The sequence below is a fragment of the Schistocerca serialis genome, chromosome 3 (assembly GCF_023864345.2).
Source record: "Schistocerca serialis cubense isolate TAMUIC-IGC-003099 chromosome 3, iqSchSeri2.2, whole genome shotgun sequence".
NCBI lineage: Eukaryota > Metazoa > Arthropoda > Insecta > Orthoptera > Acrididae > Schistocerca > Schistocerca serialis.
Window position 1 is genome coordinate 1001438186 of NC_064640.1, and position 27437 is coordinate 1001465622.

At 44.1% G+C, this 27437-nt stretch overlaps 1 protein-coding gene across 1 annotated transcript in view; it reads right to left on the reverse strand.

Moving 5' to 3' along the window:
- LOC126471361 (uncharacterized protein CCDC198-like) overlaps positions 1 to 27437 on the reverse strand; it is a gene marked incomplete at its 5' end in the record, with an annotated part of 95332 nt that overhangs the window by 46160 nt on the left and 21735 nt on the right. Inside the window, one exon of the mRNA XM_050099483.1 lies at positions 22595 to 22749. Within this exon, the coding sequence (XP_049955440.1) occupies positions 22595 to 22749 (155 nt within the window). The remainder of the gene's footprint in view (positions 1 to 22594; positions 22750 to 27437) is intronic.

The window sequence follows — 27437 nt, forward strand, 5'->3', positions numbered from 1 at the left end:
TGAGAGATGCTGTGCCCACTGTAATCATAGCTGACGATGTCGTTGGCTCAACACAGGAACACATAGTGGTCGTGTGATGTGGAGCTCCATGTTCAACAATAGCTTTTGAACGGTGTGCTCCGAAACACTTGTGCCTGCACCAGCATTGTGCCCTGTCGTCAGATCTGCCGCAGATCGCTGTCTATCCTGGTTTACACATCGGGGGATTCTCCGACGTCTACGTTTTGTGGTGAGACGTGGTCGTCCAATAGCATGGGCTACTCGTTATTTCACCTTCCTTCAACCACCTTCCGTAGGTGCTCACGAAAGTAGTACGCAAACGGGCGACCAGGTTCGTCGTGTCAGAGACTCTACTTTCCAGCCGCAGCACTGCAACAATGTCTCATTTGTCAGAACTACTTTTATCAGTTGATTTTCGCATTTGCGGCCCGTACCTTTGTTATAATGACTGTCTATTCGTTTCTCTTCTGCTTACATTCTTTTCTTACAGCGTCACATGCCCGCAACACCTCCCGGTGGGCAGAGCTCATAATGTTTTGGCTCATCAGTGTATTCATGCCTTCAGCAGACGAAGCGTCTACTGAAGCAAAGGAGCGACATTTCGCAAGCAGGGAACTCTATGGGCACCAGGAACACGTGCGTCTTTATTTATTACGTTGGTCGAAGACTTCCGGTTACGTGGAAACGCAGTGTAAATGAACGCTTTCCTGCCGAACGCCAGACGGAGCAAATATTCCGATCGGACTGCGCTGTGAGCTGACAAACGAAACCTCCATTATTCTTATACATATTCTGCGAATGGCTTTTCTGGCCCACACTGACATAGTTGCTTCCCATATCCTGTCTTTGCATTCTCCTACTCCCGTTCTCAATATGTTCTTCACCGTCTTTTTATAATCATAATTATTTTAAGAGTTCGCGTGGCTTGCACTTTTGATAACATGTGTTCAGACATTGTGTGTCTTTAGCATTTGGGTATATACAGGGTGGTCCACTGATAGTGACCGGGCCAAATACCTCACGAAATAAGCATCAAACGAAGAAACTACAAAGAGCGAAACTCGTCTAGCTTGAAGGGGGAAACCTGATGGCGCTATGGTTGGCCCGCTAGATGGCGCTGCCATAGGTCAAACGGATATTAACTGCGTTTTTTAATATAGGAACCCCCATTTTTTATTGCATATCCGTGTAGTACGTAAACAAATATGAATGTTTTAGTTGGAGCACTTTTTTCGCATTGTGATAGATGGCGCTGTAATAGTCACAAACGTATAAGTTCGCCGACCTCATCATCCCAGAGCAACACTTATACCCACCGTTTTGGTTTCTTTCTTGGGTATATTTCAATCTTTATCTTCCTCTACAGTTTTTGCCATCTACGTCTCCATCTAGCAGGCCTACCATGCAAATTATTACCTGATATTCTAACAGATGGTCTATCTACCTGTCTCTTCTTATAGACAGTGTTTGTTAGATATTAGATTCCTCGCCGATTCTGCGGACGAATTTATTTTTTATTTTATCAGTACGCTTAATTCTCGACAACAATCTGTTATACCACATCTGAAACGCTTCAAGTCTCTTCTTTCCTCTATATATTACTAATCTGGGGCTTTACTTCGAATTTTTCATTATTTCTTTCACTTTTATTTTCTTTTAGCAACGGACTTTCTCTGAGCCACGAGAGCGAATTGTTTATGAGTGGCCAAGACGTCACTGATCCATTTTGAGTATCATAATATACTCTATTGTAAAGCCAGACGCGTTCGCTCACTGCCTACACTTCCTATAACCACATAAAAGACCACGATCAAATCCTGATCACCACCCCTTGCTACTAACTGATGTCTGATTACATGCCGACAGTTATCGTCTTCCTGTAATTTATGTAAACTGCGCTCTCTGTAACCAAGCTGTACACATTAAAGGCAGTAGCAGCTGAACATTAGTAACTGATATTTCTTTGGTGTTTTTCCGTTACTGATAGAGCATAATGAAATCTACTGTACTTGAAAATGGCTTCTACAGAAAATCTTAAGTCGCAGTTACCTCTTACGCACTTACTATATCATACAAGAAAAAGATTTACGTGAAGGACTGATCATACGGTTGCCCCTTGCTTTTCGTGTCTATTGTTGCGTTTGCTGGAGCAGGCAATGGCCTGTCTCTTCTTAAGTGGGCACGTACTGGCGATTGAGGACAGACGACTGCAGACGACGGCAAGCTTTGTGCATATTTCACTAGGGTTGTCTCCACTGGCTAACATGCTGAATATTGCACTACACAGGCCGAGTTGAGGAGAGACGTCACTTGTGAAATGGTCTGCCTTCCACGTTTCGTCACTCGAGGTTGCTGACAGATTACGTTTAGATGCTTGGGCTGAAATTTAGACCTGCATTTTTTATGAAGCGGCATTGGATCAATCACTCCTCACGCAAACCTATTTAATAACGGTAGGAGATGGTGCTGTTTCAAATTTCATCACGATTTCTGCGAAATTACAGCGTTCAACTAGCGATGCCACTGATGTCTAACAATATAAACAGCTTTAGCAGTCAGAAATAGACAGAAGCACGTTTCGATTTCTAATAATTATTTTCAAGAAGATAAGTATCATGCACGAGTGTTGCTCTTCATGTAATCCCTCCCAAATGCGTCACATGTTTCAGAAGAATGTTATCTGACGTTATTTTACTATTGCTGCACACTACTTGCGACACTAGAAGTATCACACGTAGACACGTGTGACTTCGTAACGAAAGAGAAAAGAATCCATGCTAAGGTCCAATGGACTTTTCGTATGCCAAATGTTCACTTCAGTGTGACCTGTATGTTTTAATTTTTGAATGTAGCTCTCCCCGCAGCTTTCAACCGTCTGACGCGGTGGGTCTAGATAATGAATAAATATTGACGCTATTTTGATGCAGCTTGTTGACCAGTTTTAACAGGCTGTTTAGCTGCCTAGAGTTACATATTACAACCTGCCACCAGAGAGTTACCAAATGACTTTGCAGCGTCCCAATATTTGAATTTTAGGTTGAGTATCTTTTCCTGTTATCCTCTGAAGAAAATATGCAAAGTAGTGGAGTAAAATTTCGTAGGAGAATTTATTGGAGCTTGTGGCATTAGTGTACCACGTACAGGAACACTGTGCTGAGAATGTAGCGTACAGTAAGGTAAGCACTTCCATATGTGTGAAACGACGCATTTGTAAACAATTAAAATGTTTATTTTGGTTAAATATTTTAAACACTCGGAACTAGATAAGAGATCGTATTTAAAGATGATGATGTCCCTCACTAGTGTCTCTAGCGAGAGGATATTTAATGTATATCGGCTCGTCATTATGGATAAACGTAATGAAATAGCTACGAAAAATGCGAATAACCCGCTTATGGTACACTGCACCGCCGTGTAACTTTCAGATACATTTACAAAACATGCTATTTTCGTTTGTCATAAATCTCTAACGACTTAATAGCTTGTTTCAGAAATAAATTCATCCAGAAGGTCGTTACAGCGTTACGAGATGACGAATATTTCTGTACTGCTTGAATTGGCCGTGCGGTTAAAGGCGCTGCAGTCTGGAACCGCAACACCGCTACGGTCGCAGGTTCGAATCCTGCCTCGGGCATGGATGTTTGTGATGTCCTTAGGTTAGTTAGGTTTAACTAGTTCTAAGTTCTAGGGGACTAATGACCTCAGCAGTTGAGTCCCATAGTGCTCAGAGCCATTTTTTTGTATTGCTTGAAGGAACAAAGTTTTCAATAAACTTCATAATTATATCTTTCTTGTCTGCAGTTTAGGTTTCTTTATTATTTTAATTTTAACAAGTGCACTTGCGCCCAACAGGTAGTTCAGTTGCTATCACGTAGACATTTATGCACATACCGAAGAGTAGTAATTCCTAAACTTTTTTGATATGCGATCTCCTTCCACACAAATCTGACAGATCGCCTTCCACACAAATCTGATGTGTGCGAGGCCCCGCCTTATAAAAGAAAAAGGACTTACTGTAACTCGGAAGTAACTGAATTCCAAACAAATGGTTTAATAACTCTAATGCTTTTAAAGTGCTTTACATTTGATTTGTATCACACTAAAAGATCTGACGAAGGCTTTTGCTCAATGCAGAGCTGTAGTATGTAACATTAAAGTATTTTACACTTTTCTGTTAACCTATAAGTTTTCATTGTAGGACTAAGTGGGTCGATCCTCCTTTGGAATTCGTTGTGGAGGATCCGCCTGGTTTGCATGTCGCATAATTTTGAAATCAGAAACCACAGAAGTTAAAGGTATCTGAAATTACTCTCACTGAGAAGTTTGTATCTTTATTTACTTCTTACGTGAGCGTAAGAAGGAGGAGATGATAAATTTGTTTCCTCTTTGTTTAACATCATTGGAAACCACCTTTAAGCTTAACCAGAAACTTACCGGTGACAAACATAGTTTTATTTTATGTAATTTAATGTCGCTCTAAGTTTCGATTAGCTGCTTCTTTTAAGGTACATTTCATGAGGGTTCGAAAATAACTGTCTCTTCCAAAAGATTCCGAATCCAGTTCCTATAACTAGACAGAGCACGGAAACAGTGTTTGACAGCTTTTCCAAATCCCTTGAAAGCTTCATTAATTATGTACTTGATATTTTCGTTCTGAAGAAAGATGAATTTCTACTAGTAAGTCGTGAGGGTTAACGAAGCAGCCGGCCGCTGTGACCGAGCGGTTCTAGGCGCTTCAGTCTGGAACCGCGCGATCGCTACGGTCGCAGGTTAGAATCCTGCCTCGGGCATGTATGAGTGTGATGTCCTTAGGTAGGTTAGGTTTAAGTAGATTTAAGTTCTAGGGGACTGATGACCTCAGATTTTAAGTCCCACAGTGCTCAGAGGCATTTGAACCATTTTGAATTTATTGGTGCCTAAAGTTGTCACGATATTCTCGTGCACGTGGAATAACAGGTTCTACGTTCCTCACTTTTTCACCAAAGTCAGCAATATAGGTATATGGCTGTTTCTGTATAAAAGTGATTTCTGCCGTAACAGTGAATAGCACTTCGGTAACAGGACACATTTTGGCTCGTCTTGGACGAAATTAAACGACTGTATCAAGGAGGCAGACAGCCGATTTACGTCGTTCTCACTACTAAATATATTTCAGTCAGGTTGGATGCGTATTACATGTCAGATTCAAATTTCAGCAAGAAAGACTGTGTTGTAGATAGGAAAGGAGAAAGAACAGAATCTGACATCTCGTCAACAAGGAGATTTTGGAGATAGAGAAATAGTTTACTTCCATAATGATGGGAAGGAACAGATCATGGACTTACGGACGACACATCTAGCAAGTCTCTTGAATGAGTCATTACAACTACGTGAGTTGTTCGACCAAACTCAACACACTGAACTCCTTCATTCATTTACTGGAACTTTTCTAGATCTCGCGACAGTTAATACAAGAACAAGGGACGTTCAGTAAGGTATGCAACACATTTTTTTCTGAAAGCGGGTTGTTTTTATTCAGGATACCAATATATTATTCCCTACTCTTTTGGCTACAAAACACTGTTTTTCAATATAATCTCTGTTCAATGCCACATTAATGGGAGGGCCTATATGCCCACATCGTACCACTCTACAGGTCGACGTCGGAGCCAACGTCTTACTGCATCAATAACCTCTCCAACATCTGCGTATTGCTTCCCGAGAGAGCAGCCTTCATAGCGCCAAACATATGGAATTCTTCTGTTACGTGGCGAAGAATCCAGCTGCTACAGACCTTGGAGTACCATAACTGGCGAACGAGTGTGTCAGCACTAGCAACAGAGACATCCAGTAGTGTAACGAAGTGTTTGTGACCCGTCGATCACATCGGATTAGAGTGTCCGCACGTTCCAACTTTGCAGGAGTCGCAACTGTGTGCGGCCGGTCAGCACGCGGAAGATCCGACAGGTTTGCGCGACCTTGTTGCAATGATGACAGGCGTCTAGCCCAACGATTCACAATGCTTTTGTTCACTGCCATCTCTCTGTAGACATTCTGCAAGCACCTATGAATATCTGGCATGATCTGGTTTTCCGCCAAAAGAAGCTCAATGACAGCTCTGTGCTTGGAACGCATTTCCGTTACAAAGGCCCTTTTGAAGACTACGTATAGCACCGCCACCTATCGGAATTTCATGAAGCTATGTGGGCTGAAGCGGGAATATTTCAAAATGTAACACAACAAATTCCGCATTTTTTCAACTGAAATTAGCCGAGAAAAGAATTTGTTACACTACTTATGAGCGTCCCTCGTACTAAAAAGTGAACTTACACTGATGAGCTAAAACACTGATACCACTGTTCGCCGCGACTGGTGGCGGTGACATAGTACGAAAAGTATATAAACGGGTCAGAGACAACTGAGAAATCATTTCAGTGACGATACGTGCCACAAATGAAGAAATACACGAAGATACTACGGCTAAGAACAAACCGTTATTGTCCGTAGTTTGGGAATGAGCATCTAGGTAACGTCGAAGCTGGGTGGTTGCTCCCGTGCTACTGTCGTGACGATTTATGGAAAGATGGTGACAAGACGTTCGACATCAGCCGTTCATCACACAACGTGAGGGCCGGAGGCTTGTCCGCTCTCTAATGCCAGATAGGTGGCGACCTCGAGGCAGATGTGAAGACAGAGTTCAGTGCCGGTGCAGCTTCAGGTCTCTCGGAGTACACTGTTCACAGCACATTGTTGAAAATGGGGCTCCTCAGGGACGACTGCTACATTTTCCCATGTTGACCCAATGACATGGTCAATTACGATTACAGTGGGCAAGAGATCATCATGACTGGAGCGTGGATCAGTGGAAAAGTGTCGCCTGGTCGTATGAACCACGTTTGTTGTGACACACGATCAGTGATCGTGACCGGTTACCACGTCTTTCAAACAGACGACTGCTCGAAGTGAGAACCGCATCAAAGACGCAGGCGATGGAGGCACTATTACGCTAAGGGGAGCATTCACTTGGACTTTCATAAGACCTGTGCTAGTAATCGAAAGCACTTTGGCAGCTATGGAATACGTGAATATTATTACAGACCATCTGAATTCCTTCATGCTTTATGTCTTGCCCGACGCCAGTGGCATCTTCAAGGTAGATAACTATTGTTGCCATGAGGTCAGAATCGTTCTACAGTGGTTTGAGGAGCATGCTAGTGAAATCATGTTGATGCTTTGGTCAATTAATTTGCCTAATCTGAACCCGATGGTGCACATCTGGGACGCTACTGCCTTCCTGCTGACGAACCACAGACCCATAATTTATGGGAACTGCTTTAAGCAGTGATCACGAAGTTTTAAGCCATCAGCGTAATTACACACGATTTCCACTGTATTACTGCAACTGCTACCAAAAATGCGATAACTGAAGAATACATTCGTAGCTGCAATAGATCGCTGAAGCAAACGCGGACATATAAAATAAGAGACTATACCTCTACTTACGGCAATTCTTTACAGTTGCACTTTCACTAGATAGCAAGTATTGGTTCAAATGGCTCTGAGCACTATGGGACGTAACATCTTAGGTCAACAGTCCCCTAGAACTTAGAACTACTTAAACCTAACTAACCTAAGGACATCACACACATCCATGCCCGAGGCAGGATTCGAACCTGCGACCGTAGCATTCCCGCGGCTCCGGACTGCATCGCCCAGAACCGCACGGCCACGGCGGCCGGCAGCAAATATTAAAACGTCGTCATAAGCTTTGGGGAAAATGGCGAAAAGCTACGGCATCGCTAGCCATGTTTGGAAAGTAAGAGTCAGCGCGTTTGATACTACTCTATTTGTGTGTAGAAGACGTGACCACCCATGTACAACACTCCCGCAAGGAGTTTCATAGCATGAACTCATTTGAAAGAAATGGCAGCTTTTGATCTGTCAGCAGAGAAAAACGATTTCCGCGAGAATAGCATTTGCACAGGAAGGTATGACTATTTTGCGGGTTCCACCTTCAACAGGCTTCCTGCAAAACTGAAAAATTTGAGTGATAAACTCAATTAGAAAGCCTTCCTTGTGATGCAATCCTTTTTGTTGCACTTGAGTTCCTCGCTCTAATACGCTATCCAGCTGAATACACAATCAAAAATTTTCTTGTAGTTTCATTAATTATTTTAGTTTTTTAAATTTCACATTTTTATCATCATTTTCCGAGTTATGTAGTCACTCTTCCTTCAACCGAGTAACGTAGGCATATACTGTTGAGTCGAATTCGAGAAAAATATAAGAAACGACATTTCACAAGACCTGCAGGTAAAAAATCGAAGGTGAAAATGAAGTAGGACTTGTTCTCGTTCATCTTCCAATGTAGGTTCGATTACCATGCATGAATCTTGTCCACAGCCTACGTGATTATGCTGCCAACCAACTAACCCACACCTCGTGAAATAGGTTTCTCAGCGAATGAAATATAAGCAGAAAGTAAATCACGAACCTTTCACGTACAGCTAACTACAGAACACACACAGCACGATTCAAGAAATAGATACCTTAAAGACTCTAGGAATGTAGCTATAGTTCTCTTTGTATGTATTCTATAGTACTTTTGATCACATCTATTTCATGGATATAGAAGAAAGGGTGGAATGGACCGGCCGCTGTGGCAGAGCGTTTCTAGGCGCTGCTGCTACGGTCGCAGGTTCGAATCCTGCCTCGGGTATGGATGTGTGTGATGTGCTTAGGTTAGTTAGGTTTAAGTAGTTCTAAGTCTAGGGGACTGGTGACCTGAAATATTAAGTCCCATAGTGCTCAGAGCCATTTTTGAAAGGGTGGAATGGATACTGCATACATTATGTGATCATCCGGACACCACCAAAAACAAACGTTTTTCATATTAGGTGCATTGTGGTGCCACCAACTGCCAGGTACTCATATCAGTGACCTCAGTAGTCTTTAGACATCGTGAGAGAGCAGAATGGGGTGCTCCGCTGATCTCACGGACTTCGAAAGTGGTCAGCTGACTGGGTGTCACCTGTGCCATTCGTCTGTACGCGAAAATCCACACTCCTAAACATCCCTAGCTCCACTACTTCCGATGTGATAGTGAAGTGCAGACGTGAAGGGAAAGGTAGAGCGCAAAAGCGTACAGGCCGACGTCGTCTCTTGACTGACAGAGACCGCCGACAGTTGAAGAGGGTCGTAATCTTTAATAGGCAGACATCTATCCAGATCATCACACAGGAATTCCAAACTGCATCAGGACCCACTGCAAGTACTATGACACTTAGGTGGTAGGCGAGAAAACTTGGATTTCATGGTGAATGCCAAACGTCGCCTCGTTTAGTGTAAGGAGCGGACGGTGGTGTTATGGTGTGGTCGTGTTTTTCATCGAGGGGAATTGCACCTCTTGTTGTTTTGCGTGGCACTATCACAGCACAGGCCTACATTGATTTTTTAAGCACCTTCTTGAGTCCCACTGTTGAAGAGAAGTTCGGGGATGGCGATTGCATCTTTCAACACGCCTATGGCAGAGTGGTTACGCGACAAAAAAAGTCTCTGTAATGGGCTGTCCTGCACAGAGTGCTGACCTGAATCCTACAGAACACTTTTGGGATGTTTTGGAACGCCGACTTTGTGCCATGCCTCACCGACCGACATCGATACCTCTCCTCAGCGCAGCCCTCCGCGACGAATGGGCTGCCATTCCCCAAGAAACCTTCAAGCACATGGCACCTGATTGAACGTATGGCTGCGAGAGAGGAAGCTGTGATCAAGGCTAAGGGTGGGCCAACACCATACTGAATTCCAGCATTACCGATGGAGGGTGCCACGAACTTGTAAGTCATTTTCGACCAGGTGTCCGGAGACTTTTGATCACATAGTGTAGCCTATACGGATATCATTAGGGATGGAAGACTAATTCATTTAGACAATAATGTGGAAGTAAATCGTACGTGGCAAACTTGAATCACAGCGGAATTACCTGAAAAGTTTAGAGGCACAACAAGAAAACTGAACTCTAGATTCACAGACGGGAATATAAAACACTCATCCCTAATACAAGTTCAGTGTCTAAATCGTAGCACGCAACTGATTTACTGCTTACTGAGGGTTATTCGACCAACCGAGCGAGATTTTCCCAACATAGGTAGGAGTTCTGATTTATCTCGTCATTCTTGTATCCCAGCCTGGCGGCTTTGAAAGCCCAGTTGGTTCTCTCTTTCCGGATTACTCACTGAACTCTTTTTATCTTTAATACTGTCTCCAGTCGTCCGCTTCCTCGATGGTATCTTTTCTGTTCTCACTCGACATTCGCTATTGACGGCTCCAATCCAGTCTCTGCAGCGTCATCAGGTTTCTCTCGCATCGTTCCCGAGATTCGATCGAAATTCGGTCGCAATAACTGGCCACAAATTAAAATATTAGCAGAGTACGATGAAAGCGAAGGTTGTAAGCTCCTGGAACAGCATCAGATGCAACTTTAGCAGTAATTGGAACACCAGTTCCTGCAACAGCAGCAACGATATCAGGAGCAAAATGAGTTCCTCCGTCAGAAAGTTCAGCTTCTGAAGGGTGAAGTGCAGATACAAGTAGAGAGACCGGTTACCTACCCAATACAGTCGGTAGTCACTACCCAGGAGGAGAGACGCGCACTTACGTTTCCTCTATTTAATGATGCCAAAACCAATACTTCATCGCTTTTCCCGTCACAGATGACAGTCTCGAACGGTCGCTCTTCATGTCATGGGCTTCCCTGGAGACGTTTTTTCTTATTTCAGGAGTCAGCTCCTCTCTCCAATCCAGTGGTTCTCAAATTCGAGTAAATGTGCACTTCACTTTCAAATTGTTATTGTCAAATATTCCAAGTGGTTGCATCGATACTCGAATTTCATCAGTACCACAAACATCCGGCTCAGACTTATTGCTACTGTGTGACGGATTAACGAGTTTTAAGTCGCCGAGGCGGTTTCGCTTGTGCTACACCCAGAATGCAAAATCTCATTTGCACACTCTTTACTTGGAGACGTACACTGAGGTGACAAAAAACGCGGAACAGCGATAGGCACATACATAGATGGCGCCTGTCTCACCTACGCAAAGTAAATAACGGCAGTGCATTGGTGGTGCTGTGGTTTGTACTCAGGCGATTCATGTGAAAAGGTTTCCGACGTGATTATGGCCCCACGACGGCAATTAACAGACTTTGATCGCAGAACGGTAGTCGAAGTTAGACGCATGAGACATTCAATTTCGGAAATAGATAAGAAATTCAGCACAACGAGATCCACGGTGCCAACAGCGTACCGAGAAAACCAAATTTCAGCCATTATCTCTCAGCAACGCAGTGGTCAACGACCTTCACTTTACGACCGAGGGCAGCGGCGTTTTAGTACAGCTGTCAGTGCTAACATACAAGCAACTCTGCTTGAAATAACCGCAGAAGTTAACGTGGGATGTACGGCGAACGTATCCATTTGCTGTTAATGGACCATGCAGCAGACGACCAACGCGAGTGCCTTTGTTAACAGCACGACATCGCCTGCAGTGCCTCTCCTGGGCTCGTGACCATATCGGTTGGACCCTGAACGACTGAAAAACCGTGGCCTAGTCAGATGAGTCCAGATTTCAGTTGGCAATATCTGATGGTAGGATTCGAGTGTGGCGCAGTTCTCATAAATCCATGGACCCAAGCTGTCAAGAAGGCACCTTGAAAGCTGCTGGTGTCCCCATCACGGTGGTGTGGACTGTGTTTAAATGGAACGGACTTGGTCCTCTGGTCAAATTGAACCGCTCACTGACTGGAAATGGTTGTGAAACTTCCTGGTAGATTAAAACTGTGTGCCCGACCGAGACTCGAACTCGGGACCTTTGCCTTTCGCTGGCAAGTGCTCTACCAACTGAGCTACCAAAGCACGACTCACGGCCGGTACTCACAGCTTTACTTCTGCCAGTACCTCGTCTCCTACCTTCCAAACTTTACAGAAGCTCTCCTGCGAAAGGAGAGCTTCTGTAAAGTTTGGAAGGTAGGAGACGAGGTACTGGCAGAAGTAAAGCTCTGAGTACCGGCCGTGAGTCGTGCTTTGGTAGCTCAGTTGGTAGAGCACTTGCCCGCGAAAGGCAAAGGTCCCGAGTTCGAGTCTCGGTCGGGCACACAGTTTTAATCTGCCAGGAAGTTTCATATCAGCGCACACTCCGCTGCAGAGTGAAAATCTCATTCTGGAAATGGTTGTGTTTGGCTACGTGGAGACCATTAACAGCCATACGTGGACTTCATGTTCCCAAGCAACGACGGAATTTTTATAGATGACAATGCGCCATGCGGTCCATAGATGTTTGCGATTGGTTTGAAAAATATTGTGTACAGTTTAATCGAATGATTTTGCTACCCAGATCGCCGAAAACGAATCCTATCGAACATTTATAGGACATAATCGAGAGGACAGTTCTTGCACAAAATCCTGCACCTGCAACACTTTCGCAATTAAGGACGGCTATAGAAGCAGCGGGGCTCAGTACTTCCAACGACTTGTTGAGTCCATGGCACGTCGAGCTGCTGCACTATGCTGGGCAAAAGGAGTTCCGACACGATATAAGGAGGCATCCTATCACCTGTGCCACCACAGTGCAGTTGTCCATTTGGCTCGTGATCCAGAAGCACAAGTGTCTATCCTCAAACTAGAGAACCCTTCATTGGAAGTGTTTCGAAATTACCAAGCTGCAAATGGGCGCTTCATGGTCCGACCACAAGGAACAACGGTCCAGACACCACATGGCTCCCCAGGGATGTGAAATCCCCGCAAACTACTACCAACACGGCGGCGTCGTAACTCATATAAATATTAGATATATCAGTGGCCACTGAACAGCCTGTCGTACTCCGTCGGCGCATCTCGTCATACCCACACTGGTTGATGGCACATGCGCGGGCAGTGTCTGGACCTCTCGACACATTACACCCACTGTGGAAAGGATGGACATCTCCGACCAGTCTGCCACAAACCGTCAGGACAATCAGAGCCAGTTCCCCACATGCATTATGGGACAGTGCATGAACTTCAGGCTGATTTCTCCCAGACGTTCCTTTCACCAACAAACTATTTATATAGTTCACAACTGCAAACAGAGGCATCCTATTCCAACTGGTCACGGGGGCTAAAGTTTAATTAGTAAACCAGCAGAAGTATGTTCATCCAGGCTCTCCTGACTTAGCACTAACCTTCCATACGTCGGCAGATGTGGTGGCAATGCAATTCCCCTTCGGGATCAATGCACAATCGCCGCTGCCCACAAAAGGCCAAAGGGCTGACAACTCTATTTGTTGTCAATAGTCACTCAGCCGAAAGCATTTTCTGTCGGGATACCTTTTCGATGTTGGGATTCTCCATTAATGAGGAAGTTCAGATCATATCTGGCACTGTTCCCTTCCATGAAATTGACGACCTCTATGCTGCATTTGCACCTAAATTCGAACTTCGCCTGGGGCTCGCCATAGATTTCCAGACTCGTATTTGCTGTGACCAGAACCGATACCCTATTTCTATCGAGCATGGTCCATTCAGTTTCCTTATGGACAGCCATTAAGCAGCAAGTATTGAGTGCTGGAGGTTATGGTGATTAAACCAGCTGAGAAAATCACGTAGGCCACGCCCCTGGTAGTGATCAAGAAATCCATCTGATGTGATTACGAAGGCTTTCCCGGCGTAATAATTGATAATATTCTTCTCTGGTGTGGAGCCGGATCATAACGTCATCTTGGCACAATATTTCCGGGGTCCAACTGGTCGCCATCTTCAGGTGAGAGTGCTGGTACACGATCTCACCGGAACTGATTTCTCAGCGCAAGCGGCGGCCCATATGTAGGCCGCAGAAGGCCCACAACGCGTGCGCGAGAAGGTGCCGTAACTGCCCTCTAGCGCAAGTAAACATACCACGCCGCCATTGGTGGAAACAGGCGAAATAGAGATATCGTTATCAAAAATTAAAAATTATTCAGACGATCTAAACACAGACCGTTCTTTTTTAATGTCTCATAACACGAGGTTCCAAGTCTTACTTAAAAGGTAACCCTTGTCTCTATTAATAAGATTATCAGATAAACGAATCTCTATGGATTCTTTTAAAACACAGTCCCAATAGTGAGATGCAGGGGCAACCATTTGTGTCTCGTCATACAGTATTCTATGTCCCTCAGTGAGACAGTGCTCCTCAGATTTCTCAGGTTGAAGTAACCGTGCGTGCCGCTGGTGCTCAACACATCGGTCCTGAATGGTCCGGATTGTCTAACCAATATCAGCATTCCCACAGTGGCAAGGGATGTTGTACACACCGGGCTTCCTCAAACCCAAGTCATCCTTAACAGAGCCAAGAAGCACTCTAATCTTGGCTGGCGGACGAAGAATACTTTTGATACGATATCTTTTTAGAATTCTTCCTATCTTCAAGGAAATGCTCCCAGAAAAGGGTAGAAAAGCCACCGATTTGCAGGTATCTTCTGGCGGTTCAGTCGAAGGTCCAAACTGGAAAGCGCGATGGATCTGTTTATCTGTATAGCCATTCTGCTTGAACACAACCTTAAGATGGTCCAATTATTGTGTCAAGCTTTCTCCATCTGAAATGACATAAGCTCTTCGCGCCAACGTCCGCTTGCGCTGAGAAGTTCCGGCGAGATCGTGTACCAGCACTCTCACCTGAAGATGGCGGCCAGTTGGACCGCGGAAATATTGTGTGAAAATGACGTTATGACCCGGCTGCACACCCGAGAAGAATATTATCAAGAAATCCATCTATTTGGAGACTTTACATCAACAGTCAATGGCCTGTCATAAATCCAGAAGACCTCTTCACATTGCTTGTCGTTGGAGAATATTTTTCTACGAACGGCATTGCCGATGCATATTTGCAATTATCGCTGAATGAGGAGTCGCAAAACAGCGTAGTTATCTACACTCCTTTCGGCTTGTACAAATACAAGCACTTGCCTTTTGTGATTTATTCTTCCCCTGAAATCTTCCAGGGATACATGGAACAATTTACCATGCCCATCCTCGGTTGCAATAACTATGTAGACGACTTAATTGTCGTAACTGATAGCATCAGGAACACATGCGATATCTTTGCACACTATTTACTATGTTAAGCGACGCAGGGCTGAAATTCCGCTAAGACAAATTCCAGTTTTTCAGGAACCAGCGGAATACCTCTGACACTCTCTCAACAAAGAAGGGATCCAGCCCACGGATCGCGTCACAGCCAGCGACTCTCTACACCGCCCCCAAAACTTAAAGGAGCTCCCAGCTTTTTTACGAAAAGTAAATTATTATTCTAATTTCCTCCCCCCAAACCTATCCTAAATCGGCAGTCATGTAAGGAAGCTGTTCTGTGCCCGCGCCCATGAGCATACCTTCACGCAGTTTACGGTTATACTGCACTCGTCCCCCTGCCTCGGAGCAACTTAACCATCGTGTCCTCAGGTTCTCGTTACACATCTCTCTCCATATGGCACCGGTGTAGTGCTGACAGCCGCGCGGGATTATCCGGGCGGTCAAGGGCGCTGCAGTCATGGACTGTGCGGCTGGTGGGTGTGTGTGTTTGTCTTTAGGATAAGTTAGGTTAAGTAGTGTGTAAGCTTAGGGACTGATGGCCTTAGCAGTTAAGTACCATAAGATTTCACACACATTTGGTGCTGACACAGCAAAGATGAAAGTGATAGGCAACCCGTCTACGCATTAGAAACCTTAACATCCGCATAGAAGAACTACTCACAGATAGAAAATGGGAAACTAGCGATTGTATTTGCAACTGAGGATTTCCGTGTTTACCTACTCGTAAATAAGCTCACTTTAGTCAAGGGCCACAACCGTTGGTAGTGCTGTCTGGGCCATGGTTCAGTCTTCTAGAACGAACAGCACAGTACCTCCAACGTTTCGTACATTTCCTGAGCTCCTACAATTATGCAACTAAGTGCAAGCGAACAGAGCGACACGAAAATAATGACGATTAACTTCGCTTTCCCTTGTGACCAGACCAAGCCTTTGACCAGAAGGAAATATTATGTTGACACATACATGCTGAAAGGAGACAGACGTTGGAAGAATTTCTCATAATGGCAGTACGAATAGCTGTAGACACGCGTCATGGCTCGATATTTCGACTAATCGTGCGCTATGTGCTCAATGGGTAGCCCACATACATTTCATAAAATAAAAACAAAGGCTCCAGACCTGGCTCCACATCTACCATTGTTAATCAGTCATCAACGATGTCTTAATTGACGCTGGGCCGGAAACAAATGATCTCGCCATCCTGGCCACACTGTGGCCACAGCTTTTACAAGAACTTCATTTTGGTCACTGCCGAATATCACAAACGAAAGTCCTAGCGCCGGCGCTTCAGTGTGGAACGGCGCAACCGCTACGGTCGAAGGTTCGAATCCTGCCTCGGGCATGGATGTGTGTGATGTCCTTAGGTTAATTAGGTTTAAGTAGTTCTAAGTTCTAGGGGACTGATGACCTCAGCTATTAAGTCCCATAGTGCTCACAGACATTTCAACCATTTGAACCATTTGAAAGTCCTAGTGAGATGGTATGCTTACTAACTAAGCCTGAACAGGGACACATAGTAGCCATGTGGGCAGCTCTTCAGGCTCCACCCGACCTGAAGCAGCACTACCTCAGTCTTTCGCCCACCCCATGTCAATCTCTGAAACGCATTCATTTTGACTTTTCAGACCTATTTCTGGGCTCCGTGTGGCTAATATTCGTAGACACCTATTCGAAATGTCAGAATGTAGTGTGTGCATAACATCGAACACAACTGAAGCGACAATTAACACACTAATCAAAATTCTAGCAATAAAAGGGCTTCCCTGAACGATAGTAGAGGGCAAATGGGCCCCCATCAACGGAAACAGATAATTCTGCACAAGAAACACCCAAAAACCCCTTTTTAGTCGGTAATTTCACCCATGTTCCAATGGCGATGCAGGGTGTTGGTGTGGGTACTTAAGCAGCAAATGTGAAAGCAGTGGAAACCACCAGTACAACAGCACCACTTACACTGTTCCTGAGTACGTAGACAGCTGCGAATGCTCGTCGACCGCCTTGCTAGCCCCAGGACTCTGGGAGCAGGCACTTGGGGTGACACTCATCGAGATCGGCAGTGGGAGCATGCTTGTATACAGAGAAAGGCAAGTGGACGTCAGCAACAGTGGTTAATACCCATGTGCGACACGTTAGTGTTGGTCACCACATTGAAGGATTTCGAGCGTCATCATACAAACCAAATCGGCCAAAGCATACCAACTGCACCACCGCCAGTGGTACACTCTGAACTAGGAAGCCCACCATTGCGAGTCCTGCAGCCGCAGAGATATAGCTTTGCAATCACGAAAACTAGAGGCAGTTTCATTGAAAACAGACGTGGAGATAGAGATCTTCACAGAGCCTCCTCAACCACAACCGACAACACCCACATCGTTTCGTCCGGCACAGTGCCGGACGTTCCCAGTTCCTGCCACCATCCGGTGCGATTAAGTGCTGGAACACCAACCGTACCTTCCAAAATGTGTTCGAGGATACTTCCATCCATACGTACCCATTTCGTGGGGAGGGATCTGGTATATCTCTGAAAACCCGCTGGAGGGCATGGTATTGGATCTCGGCTCCCCGCCACAGTGCAGCAGTATGGGACTCAGAAGGGGTCCGCGTCTGCCCGTCATCACCGATTTCCTCCAAGTTAATGGTATACGCACGGTTTGGCCAGAAAATGAAAATGACAGCAGTTGGAGCTGTAGATGGCGAATCGTTTCGAAAAATAGCATTTTGGCACGGGTCGGGCGACGTATGAGGCACTTGTCTTACCGTAAGTATCTGGCAGCGGATGGTGCAGCGGAAAGCACACAGAACGGTGATGCGAGTGTCGTTAAGTCGAGTCTCTATGCGCAAACTTTTTTATTTTCTGTTTTTACGTTACAGTGTAAACAAACCGAAATAATGCTCACGTTATTTTATTTATGAATATTTTCATATAAGGCATGAAAAGGAAAAGGAAAGGAAAATTTGGGATTGCAAAGAAATTTCAAGAAGGAGATCGTATGGAGTTCGCTAGAACTTCGTACTAGATACTTTTATTATTTTGCAGTTTATGGCTTACTCGTGCTGGTGTGATGTTCATTGTAAAACCAGGGTAGCAGTAATTTTCCCAGTCATCAAGCCCGCGTTATAAACATCGCATTTTTACAATTACGTGGCTATTTAAAATTTTATATAGAAAAACAAGCATACGAATATTTTAAATTCATAAACAGTTCTCTGTCATCGCTCAATTTGGCAGTAAACCACACATATTGCATCATTCCGCCAAATATAGGCGAGGACAGATGACGAGGTACAATGGAATGTATCTTGTTGCAGTCTTGATCTCTTGGGATACGATTTTTTTTCTCTCTCTAGGAGGTGAGAGCAATATTGAAGCTTTTTGATGAAATTATTTACCTGACGATACGAACAGATGTTGCAGGGTTGCACAATCGGAGTGCATATGAGAGGAATTACTTTACTACTGCACGATGGCAGTCCCTTATGCTGAAAAATCTCGTCGTATTCATATGATTTGTTTGCTCCGTCACAAGTCAATAATAGTAAAATTTGTACTGTGCGTAATACAGTCAAAAGAAATTTGTATAATGGTGTTGTCAGTTTTCCCCATTTTCATCTGTATGTACGGCTGCATATCGTCTATCAAAAAAAAAAAATTGTATTGTGGTGTTGTCAGTTTTCCGCATTTGGATGAAGTAATGACGACACTGGTATATTTTTCCGCGTACTCATCCACCGTTTTTGGAATCCTCGGTCCCAGATTTTCTTTTATCTTTTCTTTTCATGCCTTTTATGGAAATGAATAAATACACTACACTGGCCATTATTTTGGTATATTTGCCGTGCAAGTAAGGAAAAAATTGAAAATAAAAGGGAAGTTTCTGCACCCCACGGTCCTCTGATTACGGTTTTGTACCCTTTCCACTGCTCCAACCGCTGCCTGGAAACTATTCTAACGCGCATGGATCATAGCTCACCTGACCCACTCCAGAAATTTTATATTTACTAAACGCTTGACCATTTGGAGCTCCCACTTCTGTGGCTTTCATTTATACCCAAGCCCTGAACATATCACAAATTTGGAAAAAATCGGTGATTATCCCCTACTAATGATTTATCCGTTTCGCTGTAGTCTTGTAATAATGCACTGTTGGTACTTGGTCTCCTACGATTCAGGTTCTCAGTCCGGTTGAGATGTTGGACTTTTCTTATCTGCAGTTCCGTCTCCACTTTTTCATTTCCTCGTTGGTGTCTTTTCTGTTCCCACTCGGCAGTTTTCTGCTGGCAGCAGCAAACAAGTCGGTCGTGACTCATCACGTTTTTGTCGCGTCGTTCCCGACATTCGCTCGAATCTGAATCACAAAAGTCATGACTCCTCACATTTCGTAAACGTTAATAAAATCCAAATGATGTACTTAGAATATCTAGCGTATCGATACTACCCTTAAATTCCTAAACATTTATGTTTCTCTGACAGTAATCGTACACCACATTAGAAGGAAGCCATTATCGTTTTCACTAATCATACAGTGCTGCACTCATAATTTCTTAACTCACGTATGGGAAATCTACGTAAACAAGTACGCTGATGTGTATACTGAAGTTCTCACGGAATAGTGAATAATTCATGAGGTTTCTGGACTTCTACTGGACTAAGACGACTTTATGCCACGATGTATCGCTGGCAGCAATCTCCAGAGGAGTTTTCCACTCGAGATTACTGGTGTACGTCGTTGGGCTTATACAAAAATTGTCGCGGTCGTGCATGCACACTGTTGTACATGACAGTCCTCTGTCGATTACTGCTCTACCTGTGGCGCGAAGGCGCTTTCGTAAAGGTGTTATTGCATGCACACCCTGCGTCGAATGACAGGTCGGCGCAGCTAATATCTGATGGTCTAACTGATAAAATCAATCGTAACTGGTCCTCTCTGTAACGAAATCACCGACTCCTACGTCTCATACAGTTAGAAGGCGTCATCACGTTTAATAACATCTTCCGACAAGGCATTCCCACCGAAGCCATGTAACTGAAAACGAATATATAGAAATACGTTTGCACTCTGATGTTCCGAGCCAATCGCGTCAGTATTTTAGCATTTCTCTTTCCCCTGCGTCTCTCATTTTCTTTCGTTCTTTCTTTCTTTAATGGCAAAATGAGAAAATTCCTTGCACCTCTGGCCTCGACACTGGGCGCCTGTGTGCCGAATCACAATGTACGTACAGTTACATCTACATCTACTTTGACATCTACACTCCACAAACAACCTTATAGTGCGCGGCACAGGGCACCACTGCAACTGCCCACCTCGAATGTTGTGCGGGCGTGATGACTGTTAGTATGCCTCAGTTTGAGCTCAAATCTCTGATTTTAACGAGGAAGCTATACATTGGATCATTATTCAAGGAACGTAGTCTCTCGGAATTTTAACAGTAAATGTTTCCGTGGAACAAAACTTTTCTCGTGCATCTGCTGGCACTCAAGTCGTCTGAGCACCTCCGTGACGCTTTCTTGCATACTAAACGAGCCTGTAACGATAAGCGCTGCTCTTCTTTGCATTTGCTCCATTTATACTATAAATACTGTCTAGTAAGGGTGACAAAGTACAATATTGGCCATTAAAATTGCTACACCACTAAAATGACGTGCTACAGACGCGAAATTTAACTGACAGGAAGAAGAAGCTGTGACATGCAAATGATTAGCTTTTCAGAGCATTCGCACAAGGTTGGAGCCGGTGACGACACGTACAACGTGCTGACATGAGAACCGATTTCTCATACACAAACAGCTGTTGACCGGCGTTGCCTGGTGAAACGTTGTTGTGATGCCTCGTGTAAGGAGGAGAAATGCGTACCATCACGATTCCGACTTTGATAAAGGTCGGATTGTAGCCTACCGCGATTGCGGTTTATCGTATTGCGACATTGCTGCTCGCGTTGTCGAGATCCAATGACTGTCAGCAGAATATGGAATCGGTGGGTTCAGGAGGGTAATACGGAACGCCGTGCCGGATCCCAACGGCCTCGTATCACTAGCAGTCGAGATGACAGGCATCTTATCCGCATGGCTGTAACGGATCGTGCAGCCACGTCTCGATCCCTGAGTCAACAGGTGGGGACGTTTGGAAGACAACAACCATCTGCACGAACAGTTCGACGACGTTTGCAGCAACATGGACTATCAGCTCGGAGACGATGGATGCGGTTACCCTTGACGGTGCATCACAGACAGGAGCACCTGCGATGGTGTACTCAACGACGAACCTGGGCGCGCGAATGGCAAAACGTCATTTTTTCGGATGAATCCAGGTTCTGTTTACAGCATCATGATGGTCGCATCCTTGTTTGACGACACTGCGGTGAACGCGCATTGGAAGCGTGTATTCGTCATCGCCATACTAGCGTATCACCCGGCGTGATGATATGGGGTGCCATTGGTTACACGTCTCGGTCACCTCTTGTTCGCATTGACGTCACTTTGAACAGTGGACGTTACATTTCAGATGTGTTACGACTCGTGACTCTACCCTTCATTCGATCCCTGTGAAACCGTACATTTCAGCAGGATAATGGACGACCGCATGTAGCAGGTCCTGTACGGGCCTTTCTGAATATAGAAAATGTTCGACTGCTGCCCTGGCCAGCACATTCTCCAGATCTCTTACCAATTGAAAACGTCTGGTCAATGTTGGCCGAGCAACTGGCTCGTCACAATACGCCAGTCACTACTCTTCATGAACTGTGGTATCGTGTTGAAGCTGCACGCGCAGCTGTACCTGTACACGCCATCCAAGCTCTGTTTGACTCAATGCGCAGGCGTATCGAGGCCGTTATTACGGCCAGAGGTGGTTGTTCTGGGTACTGATTTCTCAGGATCTATGCACCCAAATTGCGTGGAAATGTAATCACATGTCAGTTCTAGTATGATATATTTGTCCAATGAATACCCGTTTATCATCTGCATTTGTTCTTGGTGTAGCAATTTTAATGGCCAGTAGTGTAATAAACAATACCCAAGTGGCGGTCGAACGAAGTTTTCGTTAGCCTCTTCCTTCATGGGTGGACTACACTTCCTGGAGGAAGAAAGGAAGGAAGGTCATTGTTTAACGTCCCGTCAACATCGAGGTCGTTACAGACGGGGCACAGGCTCGGACTGTTTTCAAGGATGGGGAAGGAAGTCGGCCTTACCTTTTCCAATGAATCATCCCGACGTTAGCCTGGTTCGATTTTGGGGAAGTCGCGGAAAATCTAATTGCGAATGCCCGGTGGCGGATTTGAACTGTGGTACTCCCGAACGCGAGTCCAGTGTACATTTCCTGAGGGCTGTTCCAACGTATCTCTGACAGGTCTCTTCTTTTTGTACAATTAGTTTCGTTGCTCTCTCCCGAACGAATTCCCTCTGACATTTAATGGATGTGACCGCTTCTAGTGTTGTTCGGCGATCGTTCATCAGGTATTTCTGCACATCTGGTCGACGGCCGGCCCTGCACAGGAGGAGGTGAAGGAAGAGAGCAGACCTGGTGGCGGCGCTGCTCGGCCTCGGCCTGCTTCTCGTCGAGCAGCTGGTGGGTGAGCGGCAGCTGCTGGTCCTCCAGGCGCTTGAGGCGGCGCGGCGGGTGCCGCCGGATCAGGCTCTCCGTCGTCACCGGCACTTCGAACGCCAGCGGCTGCGCTGCGCACACACACACCGCACTTTCCTTAAGTCTTTTATGGCTTACAATAAAGTTATCGGGGACTTAATATTTATTTACTTATTTATACATTTATTCCACCCGACAAGATGAGGGCCTTCAGGCTCTTTCTTACATCTAACGAGACACCTTTAGTGAGTCTACGCTACAGTTTATCAAATGCACGAGCAATATAATAATAAAATAATAATAGTGACAATGTATAGTAATGAATGTGTGATAGTTCAGAATTGTAAACTTTATCAATAGCAAAGCATATTCCACAACGCGTACTACCAACGGTGAGGCGGGGACTTTCTGCCCACCACAAAAAATTAAAAAATAAACTAATTTCCCTAATTGTTGTTAACTTGTATTAACAACATCCTTTTTTAAAAAGTTACTGATGAATATGTAGGATCCAGAGCATGAAAAGGCCTTTTAGCATAATTTTAGAAATACCGACGTATGTTCTGTAATGTGTTCACAGAGAGGAGGGGTACTTTACGACCACCACAAAAATTTAATAAGAATACAGATTTCGTTAAATGTCGCTGAGTTTTATTCGTAACACACTTTTTAAATATATATAGACGTGTACGAAGGATCCTGAATCTGAAATAATGAAACAGTCATTTGTTGCGAAAAGCCACATTCACTACGAAGACTTAAGTTTTTGGGTTACGTTATAATGAAAAAGCCCAAAACAGTTACGGAATCTGGTAAAGTAAATCATTAAAAACAATAACTATTTTTTTAAAATTTAAAAATATAAATTACATAACTAGATTATAGCATATTCAGAAGTTGGGCGTAAACTACCATCCCACTCTCTTCGTATTGCGAGGATTAAGTGATTTCCTCATTGCGTTCGTGTCGAACGTGAGTAATGACGTTAACAGAAATGTCAGATAACAGTACAGAAGGATTAAAAATGGACCAAAAAATTAACTGATCGGAGTAAGTGCGAGAAATAATATGGTAAATTAGCAGATGGAGTGCAAGGCAGGATACGGAACATACTGGTTCCCTGTTGAGCAGAAATAAACCAGCTGTGTTATGCCGAGAGGCGGAGTGGTTTTGGATAAAACGCGGGTTACTAGGTAGTTGTTCCGCAGATATATAGACGAAATGGAGAAGAAGAAGAAAAAAGATTTAGCTTTTAGATTCCTCTGCTGAGCCAACCTTATTATCTCAGAGTAGCACTTGCAACTTACATCCTCAATTATTTGCTGGATGTATGTCTTCCTGTACAGTTCTCCCCACCCCCTTTAAACCCCTCTCTGGAGAGGAAAGTAGTGATTAAGAAATCGATGGACAGAGCATGTGAAAATCTCGCCGCCTCTCCGATCACATCCAACCTGAATGAGTAAGGAAGTACTAATGCGCTTATACAACCATGTTCACTCATACCTTATGCAAGTACTCATAGCTAGCTCGAGTTATTTGAAGTTTTCACCGTTTTTGGCGTGTTGAACTACATCACGGTAGTAAAGATTTGGTAGCATTAAATACTGGACTGATTTTGGTAGTCTGAGGTGGGGACAGTTTTCTACATTTCTGGTGTGCATGTACGCAGGAGAGAGATTTTCTACGTGCTGTAAAAGTTTGTTCTTTCCAGATCAGATTTTCAGAGAAGATCTTTTACTGTGTCCAGAATGAGAAAGTAGAAGATGACGCACTGGCGAAAGTAAAGCTGTGAGGAAAGATCGTGACTCGTGCTTCGGTTTCCCAGTCGGTAGAGTTCTTCTCCGTGAAAGGCACAGGTCTTGGCTCCGAGACCGGGTCCAACACACAGTTTTAATCTGCCAGAAATTTTCTTTTATTGTGTACTGGAGCGGTAATTGGATACCATTCAGAAACATTGGAAGAACTGTTTCACGGAAATATACGCCGATCAGCTTTCAGTGTTAGATGAGTACGACCAGTAACTTCTTAGGGTTTTGTTTAAGAATAACATGACACAATTTCAGAGACTCTACTGGTCTCATAGAGATAGCCATCTTGGCACAACGGTTGCACAACTCCACAGATTACCCTGGCACGCCTTCCCCCTCGACCCAAATTCTCACTTCCTCCCTAGTCTACTTAAAATTTCCCCTTACACACTTTTTGTGTCCATCGTGATACTGAATAAAGATCGTCATTCAAATGTGATCCGACAGCAGGTACGTTCGTAGGGTTGGTACTGACGTACAATTGGACATCATCAGCATGTAAGTGGTAGTTACAAGAATGAAGCACACATGAAATATCATTGAAGTACAGCGAGAAATGCAATGGAGCATGGACTGGACCGTGGCGGACTCCAGAGGGCATTTGTTTTCGTGATGACTTCGGCGCATAGATCACTCGTTGACCTTTTCTTTTTGAGATTGCTGTCGAACAGCAGCAATGCATTATTTGAGGAAGACAACTGTTTCATTTTAATAAGTAATATATCGAAATCAACAGTATCAAAAGCCTTCCTGAAGTCAGGCAATATAAAAATGGACGCTTCACGTCTGTCCATGACGTTATTGACGTCGTGAGTCACTTTGATTAACGTAGGTGCTGTGTAATGATTATTTCGGAGGCCTGATGGATATCTACCGTGGGAGTTTTAAGGTAATCCGTTAGCTGTTGAACAATTTATTCCAGGGGAGGGTAAATCCAATATTGCACTGATTGATTGTTCCGTCGGTTCCTGGTAGAACATTTTATACGTTATGAATGAAAACGTACACCACACTGGTGTAGTATTCTACAATATTTACTATTTATTTCAGTTGCCTTTGTACCTGATGGCGTAACAGCCGAAAACCGGTTTGTGAAATAAATAGTAAATATTGTAGAATTGAGGGTGTTTTCATTCATAACGTAAATATAATATTCTTTTCCTCTTCCTGTCGAACGCTTAATCGACAGCATGTGCTTTTTATTTGAAGTTTCTTTTCATGGAACTCAGTATCTGTTTCCTTTCGAATTTTTGTAACTACGTACATCATATGAAGTCCTGGCTGAATCGCCATCTTTTCAGATAGTGCAAAGCGTTAGACATTGGCCATCTGCTTTACATTTATAGCCCAGCTTCTCTCATAACGTTCCCATTGCAACAGAATTTAATTTACATCGCCAGTCGCGTTAACAGCTATGTGTGTGAAAAACGCTGACTTGATGCAAGTGTGCGAAGAAGAAGCAGCATTCGACCATAGGATGATACGATTGTCGGATTCTGTTAAGCATAGTTTTATTAGGACGCACAGATCGTGTCTCTTTGCAAACGTGCATAGCTGCTTCCCCCTAATTTTCCGTACTTTCTCTCCGCCATGAAAAGATTGTTTATCGTTCGATTTACAAAAGGTATGAGAACTGTATGCTCATTCTATTATCCTCCTAATTGCATTTTTCGCTATTTTGTCCACATTAATTACTAATCTGAGGCTCAACTCAAATTACTTCTACGATACTTTTTTCTTCTTCCTACTCGATCCACAGCAAATTTACGTGTATTTCTAGCACAGTTTCTACCTCAAACGGATTTCACAACACGTTTGAGTCAGAGTTTATTATTTTCGTGTTTGTGTTTACTACTGCTTCGTACACTTTTAAGAATATTTTGTATATATTGGTCTCTACAACTGCATATGTTTCTACTGCAAATATGGAAGATTCTTTTGGTGGTTAACTTTCTTTTCTTAGTTTTTGGACAGAAGAACGCGTATGCATGACTTCCCGTATTTATTTTCAATCCGAAATTCTAAATTTGAGTATAGATCTACCGCTTTTCTTGCAGGTTAATTCGTGGCTAGTTACGTCGGTTGAATCCTGACATATCGCGACGTTATATCTGCAAGGCCTACAACACATCATACATCCAAGCGTTGGGGGTTGCCCGCTTGCCAGGCAACCAACTCTCACCGGAGATTTCCTGGTGTTACACTTTGCGGTTCTCGCTGCACCACCAGAGGTCACTGGTCGTGGGGTACCTACTTTATTCCGCGAGCCACGTGGCCGAAACATATCTCATTATATCCTACCGCTGGAAGGTATTTATGCCGGTGCAGTTCACTCCGAGCCAGGGCTCCAGTTGGGAGCTCTACACTGTCTCAGCCACCGTCAGCTGCCACTGCGACGCTGCCACGCCACCGACCGCCTGTTTTCGTGGTTGTGGATGTCTTAAAATCTTGCTTAAACTGTTTTTGAAGTACATTGACTGTAGACTGTTCCAAGGGAACTTTAACTACATACATAGACGAAAGAACGTACCAAGACGGAAGAACTTAAACTCTTAGTTGAATTTTGCTTCGAGACGGTCTCAGCGAGACTGAGCATTTTCATTCCCGTGGCAAATCTTTTTTCTAAAGTGCGGCCTTTATCCGGTGACTTTCAACTTGAAAATCTTGTACCTCCATTGTTATTCGTCGGAGTAGAAGAACAGTGTTTCTTACTTTTGTAAATAAACCTTTTGGAGAATCTGTGACTTTTTTGTGCCACCTTCTGCCAATTTTTCCAATGCTTTGATTGGTAGAGTAGCAGACAAAGGAACAATAGAAAGCTATAACTACCAGCTATCTAATTTTGGAAATGTTCCCAGCATTGATATCTCTTGTAGGTAAGTGGTTTGTGAAACTAAATACAACTTTTTATAGTCAGCGTTTAGTCTCTACCATCTATTTTTAAGAAAAAAAGACTTGTTTGTTCTGCAGAT